The 19527-nt window shown below is 31.4% G+C and overlaps 1 protein-coding gene across 1 annotated transcript; it reads left to right on the top strand.

Annotated features, from left to right (window-relative positions):
- The first annotated feature begins 820 nt into the window (after window positions 1–820).
- LOC134690753 (ras-related protein Rac2-like) lies at window positions 821–12536 on the top strand. Its single transcript, XM_063550808.1, has 4 exons — window positions 821–1026; window positions 2180–2345; window positions 9556–9689; window positions 12439–12536. Exons 1-4 carry the CDS (start codon window positions 844–846, stop codon window positions 12487–12489), a joined length of 534 nt encoding a protein of 177 aa, XP_063406878.1. The 5' UTR covers window positions 821–843; the 3' UTR covers window positions 12490–12536.
- The last annotated feature ends 6991 nt before the right edge of the window (window positions 12537–19527 follow it).

Below are 19527 nucleotides of genomic sequence, written 5' to 3'. Positions count from 1 at the left end.
CATTCTTATTCATATTTCGCCTTCGGTCTCAAGTAATGAATTAGCTTGTTTAAAGTGTAGACACAAACTAAAAACAATTTTTATATAAATGCCAACATTTAATAAAGGATAAAAATCACAAGATCATCCAGTAACTACAACTGAAGAAAAGTGTTTTAGTACTGATATATTTTTGTAGGTTCACGGTTTAGTTCACCTTCTTTCAAGATTTATCTTTAGTTTCATTAATATATATAGACAGCAGTTCATTAGAAAATGATGTATTTCGAGTGTCACAACATATGAAAAAATAGAAAATGTCACTAGAGGGAGAAAACACACAAACAAGACCAACAAGAATAACACTCTGGTTAAAAAAAACCACGCTACACTGAAAACAAATTAAATATCAAGAACCCTGATAAACCGCGGGTAAAATAAGGTGTACATGAACGGTAACAAAGTGATATTTGCTATTCATTCGAATTCACTATTTGACTGAGAATCAAATCGGCCACTTTTCATCTTTGGTTGTCATGGTATATCGTCTGTATAAGGAATGTGACTTTTAAATTACTCTGACATTACCTCTTATTTATATACGGAAGCACTAGATATAGGAAAGATTTGGTATGAGTGCAATTCACAATGAGACAACTATCTATCCAAGTCATAAATTTTAAAAGAGTATACCATTATAGGTCAACTTGAAGGTACGGTCATCAAAACAGAGCCTTGGCTCAGACTGAACAACATGATATGAAGGGTCACCAAAAATGACTAGTGTTAAACCATTCAAACTAAAAAACCAGCGATCTAATCTATTACAGAACTGTGTTACATTTTAGTCTTGCCTTGGTTGCTATGGAGAATAAGAACTTGATTGTTACCGGAGACAGTGGTGTTGGTAAAACATGTCTTCTTATTTCCTACACCACCAACGCTTTTCCAAGTGAATATGTCCCTACCGTGTTTGACAACTACACTGCAAATGTGATGGTGGACAGGAAACCATATGGGTTAGGACTTTGGGATACTGCTGGACAGGTAATAGTACTGTAGAACACACTATATTTCTGTTTGTTCTAGTACATTTAGTTGTAAGGGTCTGCATTGTCGGGGTGTTAATTTCTTTAGTGTTTAATTGTTAGGCTATTATTCTTTATATTTCACACCATTCTCTATTGTTTATATTTTAACACGCTATTAATCGCTATTCTACTTTTATTTTTGTCGGTTTAATAAACGTAAAAAGCTGTCAAATTCATGTTCACCGATTTCACTCAAATTCTCATATTTGATTAATATCACACTTAAATGTATATTTTAATTATTAGAATTGGAAAAAAAATATTACAGGGCATAGGTTTGATAATACTTTTCAGCATTTCATCTGTGTTTTAGTTTAGACGCCATCTAATTCGCCATCGCGGTGACCTTCTAAGACGGTACATAACCCGACAAAACATAAATCTAGATATAAATAGATAGCGAAATCGTGCCATTGGATTTTCTAGGTCTGTATTTCATTAATAGCTGACCACATCTATTTCATGCGTAACCCACTCTAGTTAAGGGGTTAAATTGAAGGTCACATAAATACGGATTCAGTGAGGTATAATTTTTCACTCACAAGTGAATAATTCAACGGCATTTTTTCTTAGGTTATTTTGACAAAATGTATATAAAGTTGCTGATAAAAGCGAATTATCATTTCACTTTTACACTTTCATTTATGATTGAACAAAAAACAATAGTATTCTAATTGTATTTATGTCTCGTTAGTAATGCACATTTAAGACCTTTGTATGGTTTAATATTTCAGGAAAAATATGAGAGTATAAGCTTATAGATTTTACATTGCGGAGGATTATGATAGATTAAGACCTTTGTCGTATCCACAGACAGATGTTGTTCTACTGTGCTTCTCCGTCAACAATAGATCATCCGTGGACAACATAGAAAAGAAATGGATACCGGAAATAGGTTATTAGGTTAATTTGACAAAATGTATATAAAGTTGCTGATAAAAGCGAATTATCATTTCACTTTTACACTTTCATTTATGATTGAACAAAAAACAATAGTATTCTAATTGTATTTATGTCTCGTTAGTAATGCACATTTAAGACCTTTGTATGGTTTAATATTTCAGGAAAAATATGAGAGTTAAGAAGCTTATAGGTTTTACATTGCGGAGGATTATGATAGATTAAGACCTTTGTCGTATCCACAGACAGATGTTGTTCTACTGTGCTTCTCCGTCAACAATAGATCATCCTTGGACAACATAGAAAAGAAATGGATACCGGAAATAAAGCACCATCTACCAAATGTAGCTATAATGTTAGTTGGTTGTAAAACTGGTAATAATTCTCCAGCACACCTCTTTTCTACCTTCAATATTAAATGTAAAAAGTATTTTTTCTGTTAAATGAAGGAATTCGTACGGAACTTAAATTCACAACGAGTGATTGGCACCGGTATTTGTTTAAGAATGACATATACTCGTATACATAAATGAAGATAAAAACACAGATTCTATACTATTACAATACTTTGCAAATAGATGTCTCATGGGTTTCATTGATCAATACCTGCTCATTCCCGTCAAATGAGTCTAAAACAGCACCGTCAAAATAAGTCAGCATTACATCATCTTAGCCTAAAACATCACCGTCAAAATGAGTCAGCATTACATCATCTTAGCCTAACAAAGCAGCGTCAAAATGAGTCAGTATAACATCATCTCACCATCAAAAAGCACCGTCAATATGAGTCGGCATTACTTCATTTCAGCCTTAAACAGCACCTCCAAAATGAGTCACATTAAACCATTTTAGTCTCAAACAGTACCTGTTTCGGAAGTTTACGGTTGCTCAATCGTTAAATGTCTGTCCACTTAAAGGGAAATCACACTATTGTTTACACGCATCGCTCTCGGCGCCGCTATAGTGTCGTAACTGTATTATGACGTCGCCGTTTTCGTGTCCGTCGTAAAGGTTGCTAATTTGAAAAATAGCGAGCCGCTCAAATGGACGTTACACTAAAGCAGGAGAAGTGACAACGAACATATCATATGTTTTTAGAACTGTTATAATTAAATAAAAAAATACGTGTCCACAAAAAAAGGTCTGATTGTATTGGGGTATATTTACGGAATACAGAATAATGGGCAAATACTGCAGAATAAAAGGCAAAAAAACAGATGAATAGAGAATGAAGCTTTTAAAATATAAAGAATAAAAAATATTGGTAACACAAAATAAATATTAATAAACGAATGACCCTCTATCCAGACCCTTATGATAAAAAGAACATATCAAGACAAAACACCTAATCATCATGATTAATCAACACTATGAACGATGGAAATTCATAGCATATTCAATATAATTTAGTACTCTCTCGGACTATTTTCTCGAAAACGAAGTTGCTGACAAATACTTTTCATTGGCAGCGTATCGTCGCGATGCGGTATGAAGAGTTCATGGTATATTTTCGGGGGAAGGGAGGGGTACAAATAGACCAGGAGTAGCAGCAACGTAAGCGTACACCTTCCTGAATCTGTAGTTTTCAGTCGAACAGAGAGTTGTAAATAGGAACAATGAGTTTCTACAGTTTTCTCATATCACATGCATGAAACGTCATAACTTTTTTTTTTAATACTACATGTATAAATAATTCATCAACAATCTCATTTCATATTTATATTTATCCGGCGCAGCCTGTCGGGTCAATACAAAGCAGGGTCAAAATTAATATGTTCTAGTTCCGAATACTTGTATGCACTAAACTTGCCACTGGACGTAAATAATGTTTGAAGTGCTATTTGATCTCGTTTTTTATTAAACATGTGACGCCAGAAATTATTCAAGTGTCGTCCATCTTTCCCGAATGTTCCTTTGACATCTAATGCTTCTCACTTTTTTAATTTTTTTTTTTTGGGGGACTGGTGTCATGAAAACGAGTCACGATTTGTAGAGTGATCGTATTTATTGAAATATTCAATCAAAAATGTTAATAAAATAACGAAAATCATCCAAAATTTTACATCGGTTTCTGGCTGTCGAAATCAAAAAAAAATTAGCACCGTATTGTATGGTACGTGATACTCAATCTCTCTTAAATGCTTTGTTCATGATAACATTTGGGCACAACAAAATATATTTCTTCAAACTGTCGTTAGCAAACTGTAGGACCAGCAAGTTAGAAATAAGGCCGCTAGACGTCAAATAATCTGGGAAAATCAAACACTATGCATAGTTATATATTTTGGTACTACTGATGACCTACACCAACAACAATAAAATGTTACGCTGAGCGCAGCCTGATATGCCCGCAGAGGTTGAACAGTTTTGGCACGTTTGGAAACAATATCCAAGCTTGATAAATATATATACTGCCTTTGGACTGTGATCAAATTTTTGACAAAATATAGGTTTCTGACACAAAATAAATATAGTAGAAGGTCTTAAAAAACTATTGTGCAATAAGAGATTTCTTTTTGGTATATTTCAAAAAAATTGAAATTAGAAAAATTTGAAGAAAAAATTATTACCCCAACCCCATTCCTTTTGTAGTAATTACCCCCAAACTCAATCCCAGCCTTCCCTTTGTGGTGTGGAAGCTTGTAGTACAATTTTAGATAGATCCATACACTCAAACACAAGTTAGTGTTAAATAGTAAAACTAGTAAAATGCTTCTTTTTGAAACCTAATTCCTGAACGTTTCGAGCAATTACATGTACCCCCAACTCAATTTGTGATATGAAACCTTGTGGTACAATTTCAGAGGGATTCATTAAATCTCAGTGTCATATAAGAAATTAATGAAAATCAAAACAGGATTTACATCAACAGATTTAAACAATTCATCAAATTTGTATGAAAATTGGAAAAAGCATTTTAGAGTTAGGCGTACGAAAACTGGAAAAGCCCCCCCCCCCCCTTTTTTAATGAATAAAACCCAGATTCGTACAATCGAAAATCTATAAAATTGAGCCTACATCAATCGATATGAACAATGCACTAAACTTTCATGAGATCTGCTGAAAGCACTTATTGAGGTATTGTCCGAAAACTTAAAAAAGACCGTTTTTAATAGTAAAACCGTATAACTCGGACACGTAAAATCTAAAATTCATAAAAGACGAAATGAAGCTAACGCCAATAAATACAAAAATTTCACCAAAGTTTTTTGCAAATTGGTTGAAGCGTCCGACATGCTGACAGACGGACGGACGGACGGACAACGGTATACCATAATACATGCATGTCCCGTAAACGGGCGTATAAAAATTTCTTAACACGTACTATACATTTGGCTTTAAAAGTCTCCATCAAGAGAAATATTCAACACACACACATGTATTTATGTAGAGTTACATGTCTCACAGAGTACTGCTTAACTGTAACCAACACATTAATGAAGGAATATTCCACTCATATAGACAAAAGTTTTGTGCTGATGATCATGAAATATTCGCCACTGAAAATTTTGCAAAATTCATGAAAACAATAAACAAAAAATAGTACTGACAGAACATTCAAATCGCTTGCCTGTCGACAGTGGTCCAGTCAAATTGTCGGATTTCGACCATGATTGAAAAGGACAACTAGTTTTTTAATACAAAGGTAGCTAATAAACCTCTCATTCTTTGGTTCTTTAAAAAAAAAAAAGAAGGCCAATATGATATAGCAGAGAGTGCTTAAATTGACACACCGATTCAATCAGTTATTTTCAAATTAACTACCATTAATCAGTATTGGCAAAAAAAAAGTACATATACTATCATAAAACAATATACATTCAAAGAAAGAGAGTTGCACCAACAAAAAATAGAAACTGCAATATTTCTTACTGTTAATTTCATCGGATCTCAAAATGTGTATGTACTCTTTCCAAAATTTTTACTCTATCTAACAGTATCACTCGAAAGTTTCTAAGTGTAACTCTAGCTTTGACTAGAAATCTTACTCGAATAAATGTTCGAAATCAAAATAAAACTCGAACTCAAAATTTACGTGGAAGTCGAACTTTTTTTTTTTTTTTAAGACATACAAACGTTTTATTTCTAAATATTTCCTGTGTACAATTACCTTAGTCGTCCAGGATCAGGCTAAGGGTCCCTGTTAACAAAAGAAACCATCTATCCAGGGGAAATAGAAGGCAAAAAAAGTTATCCACTTTTAACCTTGGAATACATTTAGTGTAAAAAATATAATATCCATATAATGTTAGAAGCATCTAACAGTTCTACACTTTAATTTCAAAATAGTAAGTAAATAATTATAAGGTACCCACATAAAAGATGTGCATTTACTACAATAACCATGATAGGCTAATACTTTTTTTTTATCATTTGTTTTTGATACAATTATTATTCTAATACTATAAACCATAAAAAATGTACTTTGACTCAAGCTGTATAAAAAATGTCCAAATTTTCATTATTACAGACTCCAATTTTGTCTTATCAATGATATCAACGCCTTTCAAAAGAAGAACAAATTTTAGATTACATTTCAAGTTTTGTTTCCAGATTTTATAAATATCTTGTGGTGTTTTAGGCGTTTTATTAAATTTTATTGAATTCCTAATTTTCCATAGTGTCCATTTAAAATATATGATTATTATGTTTAAAAAATTATCATAATTTAGTTGTTTCGTGTTTATACCCAATAGAACCTCCTTTTCACCAAAAGGATTACTTATTCCTATTTTTGACTTAATAAGTATTTCTTGGAGGTTTTTTAAAATTAACTGTGATGTACTACAACTGAAAAATAAGTGTTGCAGGGTTTCTATATTATTGTCATTTTGACAAATGTGGCATTTTCCATTTGATATCTTCATTTTTTTTAATCTTTCTTCAGTATATAAAATATTGTGCAAGGATTTCCATTGGAATTCTTTTACTTTATTTTCAATCTTCAAAAATTTTAGTCCCGACCACATATTTTCCCAAGGTAAATTTGTTCCATATATTTCCTCCCACTTAATTTGACATTTTGGAGATACATCTTTATTTAAAACCGTACGGATATAATTGAGTTTTAACTTTGATGGTTTGATTTTTTGGTTGTTTAAATTAATGATCTCAAGGTCATTTGAAATCTTTAATTTACTTTCATGATGCAAATTCTGGTTTCCGCAAAGTTTCAAAATTTACACGAAATCTTTAGGAATTGGCTGTTTAATTTTTGAAAATTCGGAAATACAATTTCTTCGATCAATCAACTTCTTATAAATTTCATTGCAGCTGATGAAATCTGTAGTTTCTAAATTCCAAATGTCCTGGATAGTTGTGAAACCGCTTTTTAAAAAAGAAGAGTAGAACAATGATTTATTTTTGAAACGAATAGAAGAGTTTCCAAATAACCTCGTATTTAAAATAGCACTTTTATAGGGAGGTATTTCAACATTTTGAATAAATCCTGACCACGTATTTATAATTTTCTGATAAATTTGTGGTAGTTGGTTCATATCTAAACCGTTTAAACTTGAACATTTACATACAAAAAAAGTGTCATTATATTTTTCGTCAAATTTCCGAAGCCAATACTTACCGATCGCATTCCAGCTTTCCAATGGCTCATGAATTAAACGATATACTAGTTTTGTTTGTTTGCTTTTTATAAACGTATCTATACTTACCATTCCCATCCCCCCTTTTATTTCGTCCAAACAACAGACATTTCTATCTACCTGGTTCACTTTACCTTCCCATATAAAGTTCCAAATTATATTATTTAGCTCTTTAGTATATTTATCCGGAATTCCTCGTATTTCGATCTCGTAAGAACAAAGAGAAAGTATCATATTTTTTACTATAAGTGTTTTACCTTTAAATGTAAGCTTCCTACTTTTCCATACATGTACACAGTTTTTAACCATTTTCTATTATGGAAGTGGAACTTAATTTGGTTCAATTATATATATATAAATTGAGCGTGGTGTAATTACGGAAATGTTAACCAATTTCAATTTTTTTCCGAAAATGGTGTCATTAAGGACTATTTTTTACAGTGCTCAGTTTGTGGATTTTTAAACACGGCATATCAGGTTTTATCTTCCCGGTACGAATATATACAAGTTAGTGAATTTATTCTATTTGTAGTCTACTGGAACGTGTTACTTTTCAGTCCAGATACCATCAGTCTTCCGAAGTAGAAGATTCTTTATCTGCAAGCTGTAAATTATTTCTTTAATACGGCACGGGGCAGACACTCGTTAACCCTATACAATGAATGCAATTAAAAAATGCAGATGATTTCAACTTTGACAATTATTTTATAATGAACTGTTACTGTATTTAATGTTTAACGTTTCGATAGATTGATAAAAATATCAATAAATAATCGAAATACCCTAAAAAAATGTTATTATATTTTGTAGTTACAAGGTTTAGTCCAACCCGATAGTTCCAAGCATTGCAAGAAATCACTTGCAAGAAACTCTCCTATGCTAGCAACGTTGTTCTCTAACGTTAGTTATAAATAGTTCCCGCCAAAAATCGATAATAAGATTGTTTCCGTTTTAGCGGATTTAAAATATCGGTGACCCCCCATTTTTATTTATGGTTTAAAAATCTTCCCTGAAGCTGCAGCTTATGCAGAAGTTTGAAGGAAAAAACATTAGTAGTTTTTTTTTATTTCAAGAAAAATCTATAATAAGTCGAAATTAAAAACGGCGGGAAATGTTCAAAGGCCTTGAAAAATAAGGAAACTGCGAAAAATAAATGTGTATAAGGTAAAAGTTACAATTGACTATTATAGTTTTACCAGTAAAACATCGTTTTTCAATAATTTTGCCTTCAATTGGCAATTTAGAGCGCTATTTCTATATTTCGGAATAACGCGATTCTTTACTTTTTGATGACGTCATATCTCGAAAATAACATCGGTGACCCCAATTTTTTTTTCGACTAAAATATTGTAAAAAGTATGATCTGTCTACATGCAAAATTTCAATGAATTATTATTAGTAGTTTAAATAGTGTGATTTCCCTTTAAGTGGTTTGTTTTAAGTTTGATTATTGACTATATTTTCTTTTTTATGCCCCACCTAAGATAGTAGAGGAGCATTATGTTTTCTGGTCTGTGCCTCTATTCGTCCGTCCGTCTGTGCATCCGTCCGTCCGTCTGTGCGTCTGTGCGTCCGTTCGTCCGTATGTGCGTCCGTCCGTCCGTCGTACCGTCCGTTCGTCCGTCTGTGCGTCCGTTCGCTTCAGGTTAAAGTTTTAGGTCAAGGTAGTTTTTGAAGAAGTTGAAGTCTAATCAACTTGAAACTTAGTTCACATTTTCCTTATGATTTGATCTTTCTAATTTTAATATCAAATTAAAGTTTTGACACCAATTTCATGGTCCATTCAACATAGAAAATGATAGTGCGAGTAGGGCATTCGTGTACTTGGGACACATTCTTGTTTTTAACATGTTTTATGTTGCTTTTCTTGAACCGCGATGTTTTTCCTGTTTTCCCCTTCTAGTCTGGTTATTTTAGAGATTGAGGATTATATTAGACTCGGTTTAACAAAGTACATTGACATGGGTTGCATTCACATATTTCAGATTTAAGAGATTCAAGTAAAGACACATGTATAGATAAAGAGGAGGCAGAGTCTTTTGCCAGTGATCACAGAATGCCATATTACGAAACAAGTGCACTTACTCAGAAAGGATTGAAGTCATGTTTTGATAATGCTGTTAGTAAGGGCATACAATACAGTTACGAGAAGGTAACAACGTTGCAAACGTATTTTTCTTTTCCGCGTCATCAAACTGTGACACATCGAGTAAAGATGCATTTTTTATGATTAAAATGATTTCATTTGAAAACGAGTACATAGACCCCTCTTTTTTAAAATGGCATTAGGTTTGAGTACGTATGAAAATTATCTGTTGAAATAAAAAAAAGTTAGATATTGTATGCATACTGAACAGCGTTATACTTCTGTTCCCTTAACATGCTTGAGTAAGAACTGACATGCACAACGCTGTATCACATGGTTATGATCGTCTGATTATGTTGTCTTCTATTTCTGTATTTATGTTGTGGTAACTACTTTTAATATTTTGAAACCGCATTCGTAACAGTTTTTTCTCTATACTTTATTTGTTGTCCTATTTTTCTGTTAGTGTAGCCAATTATTCCCTAATATTCTGTAAACCCCATCCAATTGCTTACATTAATATGATAATGCAATTTATATCAACAACATGACTATATACATTCTTATTTACACTTAATCATGAAACATGCTGAATATAAAACAGAAGATGTGGTATGATTGCCAACGAGACAACTCTTCACAAGAGACCAAATGACACAGATATTAACAAATGTTTGGCCTTTGAATATGAGCAAAGTCCATACCTGGACTTTATTATGCTTCGACATCGGTTATCTATTTGCTCTCATATGTTTATTTCAATGCAAAACATAACAAGAATTCCAATTCTGAATTACTTAATAATTGAGAACGATGTCAAGAAATCGTACCCCCTCAAAATTAAAACAAAACCCATCAAAAACAAATAATAGTGTGGCTAAAAAATAAAACGAGGGAAATAAAGTCAACAATAACAAAACTGGGTTTGAACCTCCGCGGGGTCACTCCAACGACTTTTAAATTGGAATGAGCTGCGCGGCATTATAAAAAAGGGCAAAGACTTGTCAGCTCGGAGTATGGATAATCTACTGACTATTACATTGCGAAGTGGTCTAGTTCGAATCATGGTAATAATTAATACCAAATTAACATGTTTACTAAATATGGGTGTATTTTGAATTTCCCGCTGGATGTTCAACATCCATCCATCAGCATCATCATTGAATGTGTTGTTAATTGTATCATGTTTCATATGCACTCACACGTACAATCGGAAGCAGTTGATTAAATTTGAACAAATTAAATGATAGTAATCTGTATTAAAGAAAAGGAATTTATTCTTAATGAAAATCCATTATCTTATCAAATACCTTAAATGTATTGCTATTGTATTTTGTCTTCTCATACTATAATTCCCCGATAGCTTTTCTGTAGTACGCGGTAGACTTCACCAAGCTATGTTTACTTATCTGGTCAAACGAACAGCGCAAGTGCGAAGAAAAGTTTAGGGGTGAACGATAATGTGGAAAAGTGAAGAGAAACAGTGTTAATTCCTTTTGGTAGACAAAAAAATAATGCAAAAGCACTTTTAAAACTGTAATTATAACGTATAATTTACATATATAAACACATGGGGAAATAAATACAAATACCAAACATTGATTTGTAGGATCATCTGCTAGCTCACTTTTTTATTCCCCGTTTATTGGCATTATGTTTTCTGGTCGTCTGTTCATCCGTCCCTTCGTCATGTGAAAAAAGCATGGACAAGGTAGATTTTAATGAAGTTCAAGTCCAATTAACTTGAAATCAAGTTCACATGTTCCCTATGCTATGATCTTTCTACTGTTAATACCACATGCTCCATGATTTTATATTGATTGTTTATTGTTTTAACGTTCGGGTAAGTTCCTTTAAAAGTAAACATGAGTTGTAAATATAAATTAGCAGGAAAACGGTGTTTAATCGATGAAATGTTTTTGTTGCAATTGATTCTACCATGAATTAAATGTGCAAAAAATTATGATAGGAAACTTTGTTAAGGTAGCACAATAAAAATATTTTATAACTCAAACTCCTAAGCTTTAAAATGCTGTAACTTTCTTAATAATGCTTGAAAATTTATAAAAGTGGTATTTATGGATAGCTAACAGATTACTCTTTCAAATTAATGCAAAGTTAGTATTACAGATCAGTTATGTGAGCAAATATAATGTTAAATGTGTCTAAAATATGTTTCACCAATTTTCCACTTTCAATTGAAATTAGCTTCTGCATAGGTATTCCTAGATGGTTTATTATAGGTTGTTCCTATGGCCATTATCAACAAAAATGTGTCTCAGATTTCAGATAGAAAGTATAGAACACATTTGACATCTAATTGAACATTTTCTACTGTTGTGTGGTTATAATGTTTACACTAATTAGAGATTTATGAGAGAATGGAATACGATAGCGATAATTTGAGACACACTTTTGAAGCCCATGACGTGTTGATTAAAATGTTCTGTATAGGTGAGGAGATGATAGAGCTAAATTCATTTGAGTGACCTGACCGAGAATTAGCCACTAATTACATAATAATTGATTACATAATAACTGCATAATAAGAATATTTCATCCATTTCAATGATTAATCTTTTATCTATCTATATATATATACCTCTATTACTATTTTATATGCATTCATTAGTTTTAAAAGTTAGTGGTTGGAAGTAAAAAAATCTTTGTATTGTGCTACCTTAAAAAGATATAAATGTATTAGTCGATTAAAACCGTAACATTATAATTTCAAGAAACTGCAAGTTTTATAATAGTAATTTAACTATCATTTCATTTTCAGGTAAGGGTAAGCTGCAGAACGACTGAAATAAAGTGGTTTCAGAAGAAATGAGCTTTATATAAATGGCATTGTTGTGCAATAAATGAAATAGATAAAACCAATAAATATGTTCATTGCATTTATTTAAAGTGCATATATTCCTATGTGTATGTCCACAAAGAATATATTGCAATTCATATTGGTATGCTTTTCTTCAAACACTTTCACTTAGTGTCTATCAAAGTTTACTGAGTCACATTATCAATTAATATATTCAGACGTTAGAATGTACCAAAGGTCAATACAATGATTTTTTACGGAGACGAACAATGATATTTATATCATAGACAAACAAAGTTGTTGATAAAATACTAAATCTACAAATGCATCTTACAGATTAACAAAGATGTTGTGACAAATATGCGTAATATATCTTAAATACTATAAGACATATTTGTGACACACCAGCTTATCATGGATCTTCTTACATGAAGCATAACAATAATTAGAATAGGAAAGCGACAATAACACAGCAATTATAGCCCTTCCATTAGTGAGTGAAGAATTTCGTCAGTTTAAATTCGTTCTTTCGTTATGTATGACATTTTGGTGTAAGTTTCTGGTCATGTGTTTGCAGTTCCAATGATTCACTGCATCGGGCAATGCATCAATAGGATAACATAATAATGTCTACTACTGATAAAAGTGAAACAAATCTCCACATAAAGACATAGTTCGGGCCGGATTTGGTGGTGATGCATTTCACTAAGTATATCTGAATCATTTGTAAACTATCCCACTCCAACCAATGTTAGGGATCGTCTTAATCTCACAATGTGGTGACAGTTATTTTTCGCTTTTCGACAATGTCTAAATCTCTTTAATACAATAAAAAGGTTTAAAAAACAAATGAACATACATGATCAAGCCAACAAGAAATTTATCATCAACATACTTAGGTGTCAAAATTACAACATAAATGAAATTGAACAAAACAACATACTACGACAAGCACAAACAACAGACTCTCCCACAAGAAATAGAAATAGAAAAGAAGATTAATAATCTCCATCTGTTAGCAAAACCTGTACTCTAATTTAGGTATCAAATTATTTTTAATAAGAGGACACTGCGATCAACATTGGCACGATTATGTCAATTTGAAAAAAATGAAAATAAACACATCATTATCTTTTAGACAATTTTACTTTCAAAATAATACGTAGATTATGGTACCTACTACAGTTAAGTGGTAACTGATCTGGAACAATAGAATCACAATGAACATACAAAGAGAGATAACTTATGTAGGTATGTGACTTAAACGGAAGTTACCATACGAATAAATCGATGACGATAATCGTACAAAAATTATGAATTGAACAGAGTGAGCATATAGGAATTATACGAAAAAATGTTGCTTGCAAAATCTGATCGTAAGTATTTGATTCTATGTCATTTACGTGTCTTAAAAATGTATTACACTTTCGTTTTTGCTAAGCTTTTGATATACTTAAATTAGAAGTATGAGCGTTATAATGTAACAATTTGACTTAACTGATGAACTTTAATGGAACGACAGTTGTTATGACTTTCGGACTGTTTTTAGGAACAAGCAGTTGGGCACCGTTTTGAAAATCTGTTTATTATTTTTATTCTTAAGGATGCATGTCTGCTCATTGTTAATAAATAATATGACACGAAAAACCGACCCAAAGATATAATGAAACGTTAACATCAATAATTGTTTCGAACTAAACAAATCTGAAATTGATTTGTAAAATAGATTTTCTAAAGGTTAAATACAAACACATTATTTTATAAGTTACAGGAAAACAAAGGTTAACTGTATTTGTAATAAGATCCAAACAATATAAATACCTAAACGTATTACAAAAGAGGACATTTAAATATACAACATAACTTTAACATTGGAGAATCGTTTTGTATTTGGTCATGTTAGTGTTAATAACAGTTTTTGTGTTACGAAGCACAAGATCTATAGTAATTCATTACAGATATCTTTGATAAAACACAAAAGGATAGATATAGAATAGTTTAAACTTGATTCATTTAACGAGATCGGTCGATTTAATTGATTCGCTAAACAAAGATGAGTCAAGCGTTTATTGGTAACAAATTTTAAATGCAGATTAACACTAATTTTTCGAATTGAAAAAGAAAAAAAGTAGTTTTTCATTGAAAAATACGAAATTTTAAAAACACTGAAACATTTGGTACATACTTGAAATGAGATGAATACATTATGGACTTGTATTTGGAAGTTTTTAGAAATTCATATTAGTTATTTCTCTTCTTAAAACAGCACCATAAAAAATCACAACATATTTTCCTTTTGGAATTCTACGACTTTTTTTAAAGATAACTCAAGTTTACAAACCGAATAATACAACACGGACCATCCGATATATGAGTGATAAGTGTTTTTTTAACAAGCAATATCCGTACTTTACACAACTGTTTGGATTTTTGGGTCCTCAATGCTCCTCAACTTTGTACTTGTTCGACTTTCCAACATTTTAATCTGAGCTTTACTGATGAGTCTTTTGCAGGCGAAAAGCGCGTCTAATGTATCAAACTAAAGTCCTGGTACCTGTGATTACTATTTACACCACTTTGTCAATGCCACTGCTTGGTGAAGTCTCGAGGGTATTACAAGCCCTGTAGCCAACACAAAAGGTGTTGACATGAATATCAATTAGTTGTCATTTTTTGATCTACTGTTTGCAAAATATTGGATTCTTTGAAATACAGTGAAACTTGTACTTCGTACTTTATTTGGCCTTTGTAACTGTTTTGGATTCGAGCGTCACTGATGAGTCTTTTGCTGACGAAACGCGCGTCTGGCGTATATACTAAATTTAGTCCTGATGTCTATGATGAGTTTCTTTACAACCACTGGGTCGATGCCACTGCTGGTGGAGATTTATTTCCACGAGGGTATCACAAGCCCAGTAGTCAGCACTTTTTGTGCTGACATGAGATGTCATAGTTATGGTTATATTTATAAATTTACTGTTTACAAATTTTTTTTTAAATACTAAGGATTTTCTACCTCAGGCATAGATTACCTTAGCTGTATTTGGCAAAACTTTTAGGAATTTTGGTCCTCAATGCTCTTCAACTTCGTACTTTATTAGGCCTTTTTAACTGTTTTGGATTCGGGTGTCACTGATGAGTCTTTTGCAGACGAAACGCGCGTCTGGCGTATATACTAAATTTAGTCCTGATATCTTTCATGAGTTTATTTGTCCAAACATAACAAATGTACGAAGGAGTTTCGTATCCTATGCATAGATTTCCGTGGCCGTAATTGGCAGAACGTTTTTGAAAATGTTGGTTCTCAATGCTACTACAGCCTGTATTTGATTGAATTTAAAAATATTTTGATCTGAATGTCATTATTTTAGTTAAGTAAACTTTTGACAATGACATAAGAACCAACTGTGGCTGACCCTCTTCTTGTTGCCTTGTACATGTTTTCTAAAGCGGAGACTTCTTTGTATGTTTTCGATTGTGTTTGTATCAATTCAGTATGTCTGTTGTTTCATTGTTTTCCTCTTATAGTTGATCTGTTCGGCTCGGTTTTCGTCTTGACCAGGATTTGTTTCAGGTTAACCGAGTATGACTATTGAACAGCGATATACTACTGTTACATGAAATCCATCACTAGCTTCTAATGACGGATAAATAAAAAACTAAATAGCTTCACGTTCCATTATACCGACTATAGCCTCTCACGAGTTTATTCACTTTGGTGACTTATTTGAAATTGTCGTACTTGTTTGAATTTCTAAATATTTAGATCTGAGCGTTAATGTTGAGCCTTATGTAGACGAAAACCTCGTATGGCTATCAAATTATTAACCTGGTACCTTTCAAAACTGTTTGAAAATGTTCATTTAATTGAAAGTAAATTTAAAGATATTCCATTTTAGTCTGCCTCATAATTTATTTACATCTAATTGTAATTCTTATAGTGGTCGGTCCTAAAACATTGCGACAAAAGATTAGATTTGACTAGCAAATTGTAATTTTGATAATTTAAGTAGCGTCTTCTAATGAAGTATGTATCTACGAGTTAAAATTAGACGAAACAAACAATATTGTCACTGGCAAAAAAAGAATGTGGACACAAAATTATCTTTAAAAATGTTCATTCCATATAATTTTCAAATATTGCTGTAAAACAGGTGATATGCCTACTTCATCTTTTCAAGGTTTTGAATCATATACATGCTTATATTAATTATTTTATTTCGGTGAATAAATATATTTGATTAAGTTTTTTACTAATATTTACGGTAATTTATAAAGTAAAATCCCAAAAATAATGAACTCCGAGAAAAGTTTAAAACGGATACTAGTAGTCAATTTAAATTGCAAAATCAAATCCCCAATCATATCAAACGAATGGATAACAACTGACTTGGTATAAACATTTTCTTCGTTAAAAAATTGTGGCTTGAATATTATTATCATGTATAACAGTGACCGCATAAAAAAAACCTGTCCACTTGAGCGAATAGTGAGACACTTTATCATAAATTAAATGATATTTATTTTTTATTTTTTGCAGTTTGCTGTTTAGATTTCACAGAAAAACGGTAAAATTGATGAATGATGCATTAACATGATTATTCTTCTAATACTGGTAAATATAGAAATTATGTGATACTATTGTTCAACAGTTAAACTGTTTTATTCCATTTCCCTCAATGGGCTTATGCTACGACACATATAAAAAATCTAAACAATGATTTTTTTGCTCAACCATTAATGAAAGTAATAGTAATTCGATTTAAACAGCCAGTGTGCCTTGATAAGATATATATTTTTTATAGGCGGAAATTAGTATTGTTCAATAGTCATCGCCAGTCAAATGTCACAAGTATAATGGGTGCGAAAATGCATTCACCTCAGTAAACGTCGACCTTATTTTATTTTGAATGTCATTAAAGGACCGTAACAGACACCCAATACACGCTAATGTTCAGTCTGACGGAGTTGATTACATAGTATAAGTAAATGCAATTTACAGTATAACATTATAATTGTACAGTCAAATCATTACTTAATACAAAGTTGATCATCAATCAAGATACTTTGCCAAAACGTAGTATCTATTGATATGTGTTCAAAAATATAATAAAAATGATAGGTCACCGTACATGAATATCAATAATGTGGTCATTTTTATAAATTTCCTGTCTACAAAACTTTGAATTTTCAAAAAACTAAGAATTTTCTTATCCCAGGTATAGATTACCTTAGCCGTATTTGGCACAACTTTTTGGAATTTAGGATTCTCAACGCTCTTCAACTTTGTGCTTTTTTGGCTTTATAAATATTTTGATTTAAGCGTCACTGATGAGTCTTATAAAGACGAAACAAGGCGTCTGGCGTACTAAATTATAATCCTGGTACCTTTGATAACTATTCTTGTAGATTCCTTTAGAAAATGTACTTTTTAAGAGTTACTTCCCCTTAAAATGCCAATTAAGAAACATTCAAAACAACAAAAAACAATCTAAACTTGTTAAAAATATTAATATTTATAAGTAAAATTCTTATGAACAGGTATTTTAAAATGAAAATTCACTTTAAATATCTGCCTTTCTGCATTACATTTTGTTAACTTAAAAGAAAATTTGGACCATAGGTTTCCGGGGTTTTTTTTACAATCCAAGACGAGAGACACCCATACCACATTCAGCATTGAATTATTAAACTAGAAAATTACCAGATTTTGAAATAACTACAGACAAAATGTCAAAACCATAAACTACGCAAAAGAATTTCAAACAGTTTAGAAAACATTGCTTGTCGAAATAATTTGCAGGATTTTACATCGTGAATGAAGATCATTTGCTTTGTATAAGTGTATATACGTTGACATACTAGAAATTGTATAGTAATAAAGGCTGACTTAAAAACTTATAAAACAGACACGTTAAAAAGATATTATACAATCATTGACATCTTTTAACATCGCTAATGAATATAATTTCCTATGTAAGTAAACATATTTTTTTCAATGATACAATCACAAGGTTTTAAATGAAGGAAGTCGTAATTTATGATATATTTCAGATTATTGGAACGGCGAACGGGTATAACTTAAAATGTCCAGCGAAAGCAGAATGGAGTTTAAAAGCAAACGTGTCCTGTAATTCGGTGGACAAATACACATGTTTGTTCAACGTACTGGAAGAAATATATTTGGAAAATTGTTTAGGTTCAGATCAAAGTAGCATAGGTAAAACTGATTTCTTGAAATTTATCATGTGATCATTAAGTGATTATGGGTCAGTTATCTTCTGAAATACAACAGTTCTTAAATCATTTTCAATTGTTTGACAATGTATTTTAAAGAGGCTGGGACATGAATCATTGAGCTAAGGTTAGAAAGTGATATTTTTTTATTTTCATAAAAATTATGATAAATGCTCAGCTGAAACAAGAATAACACATAAATAAAGTTTTTTTCAATTTTTATCAAATTTGATGGTTTCCATAGCAAGTATATACAATACACTTTATACGGACTAAAAATGCAATAATTTAAACAAAATATACAACTTTTTCAGCTTTGAAAAGAACAAAAAGCTGAAGCATATGGTATCTTATAAGTTTATCATTGCTTAATCATTTATTTTATAAATAAAATTAAAAAAAAAATTAAGTGAACAATTCTTTTTTCTGTTGCTATGGTTACATAAAACTTACAACTTTTTGATAATAATAATAAATGCGAAAAACACCATTTTTCCTATGCCAATTAAAAAAAATCGCAACAGTTAATTTGAAGTTCTTTCTTATTCCCTGTTCATTTATAGTATAATAATTTATTAAAAAAAAAAAAAATGGGTAGCAAATGATTAAATTTTTTTTTTTAGTCTTGGTGAAAATTTTAAAAAATAAAAAAAAAATAATCTAATTTTCCAGAATAGACTTAAAAATACTGGTGTTTTATTATACCACGAGAATTAACATATATATAAAGAACACTTAATATGTTTCACACATAATCAGATTCAAAATATCAATATTTTGAAGAAAAATGTTGCATAGCAACCAAAAAAAGGC

The sequence above is a fragment of the Mytilus trossulus genome, chromosome 11, assembly GCF_036588685.1.
Source record: "Mytilus trossulus isolate FHL-02 chromosome 11, PNRI_Mtr1.1.1.hap1, whole genome shotgun sequence".
Classification (NCBI taxonomy): domain Eukaryota; kingdom Metazoa; phylum Mollusca; class Bivalvia; order Mytilida; family Mytilidae; genus Mytilus; species Mytilus trossulus.
Note: the sequence above shows the minus strand (reverse complement) of the source record. Positions and strands in the feature narration are given on the sequence as shown.

Excerpts from the sequence above, each read along its gene's own strand:
- LOC134690753 (XM_063550808.1), top strand. The coding sequence starts at position 844 with ATGGAGAATAAGAACTTGATTGTTACCGGAGACAGTGGTGTTGGTAAA. Across the intron at positions 2,346-9,555 it reads GTTAGTTGGTTGTAAAACTG|ATTTAAGAGATTCAAGTAAA; the intron begins GTAATAATTCTC and ends CACATATTTCAG. Across the intron at positions 9,690-12,438 it reads AGTCATGTTTTGATAATGCT|GTAAGGGTAAGCTGCAGAAC; the intron begins GTTAGTAAGGGC and ends TTTCATTTTCAG.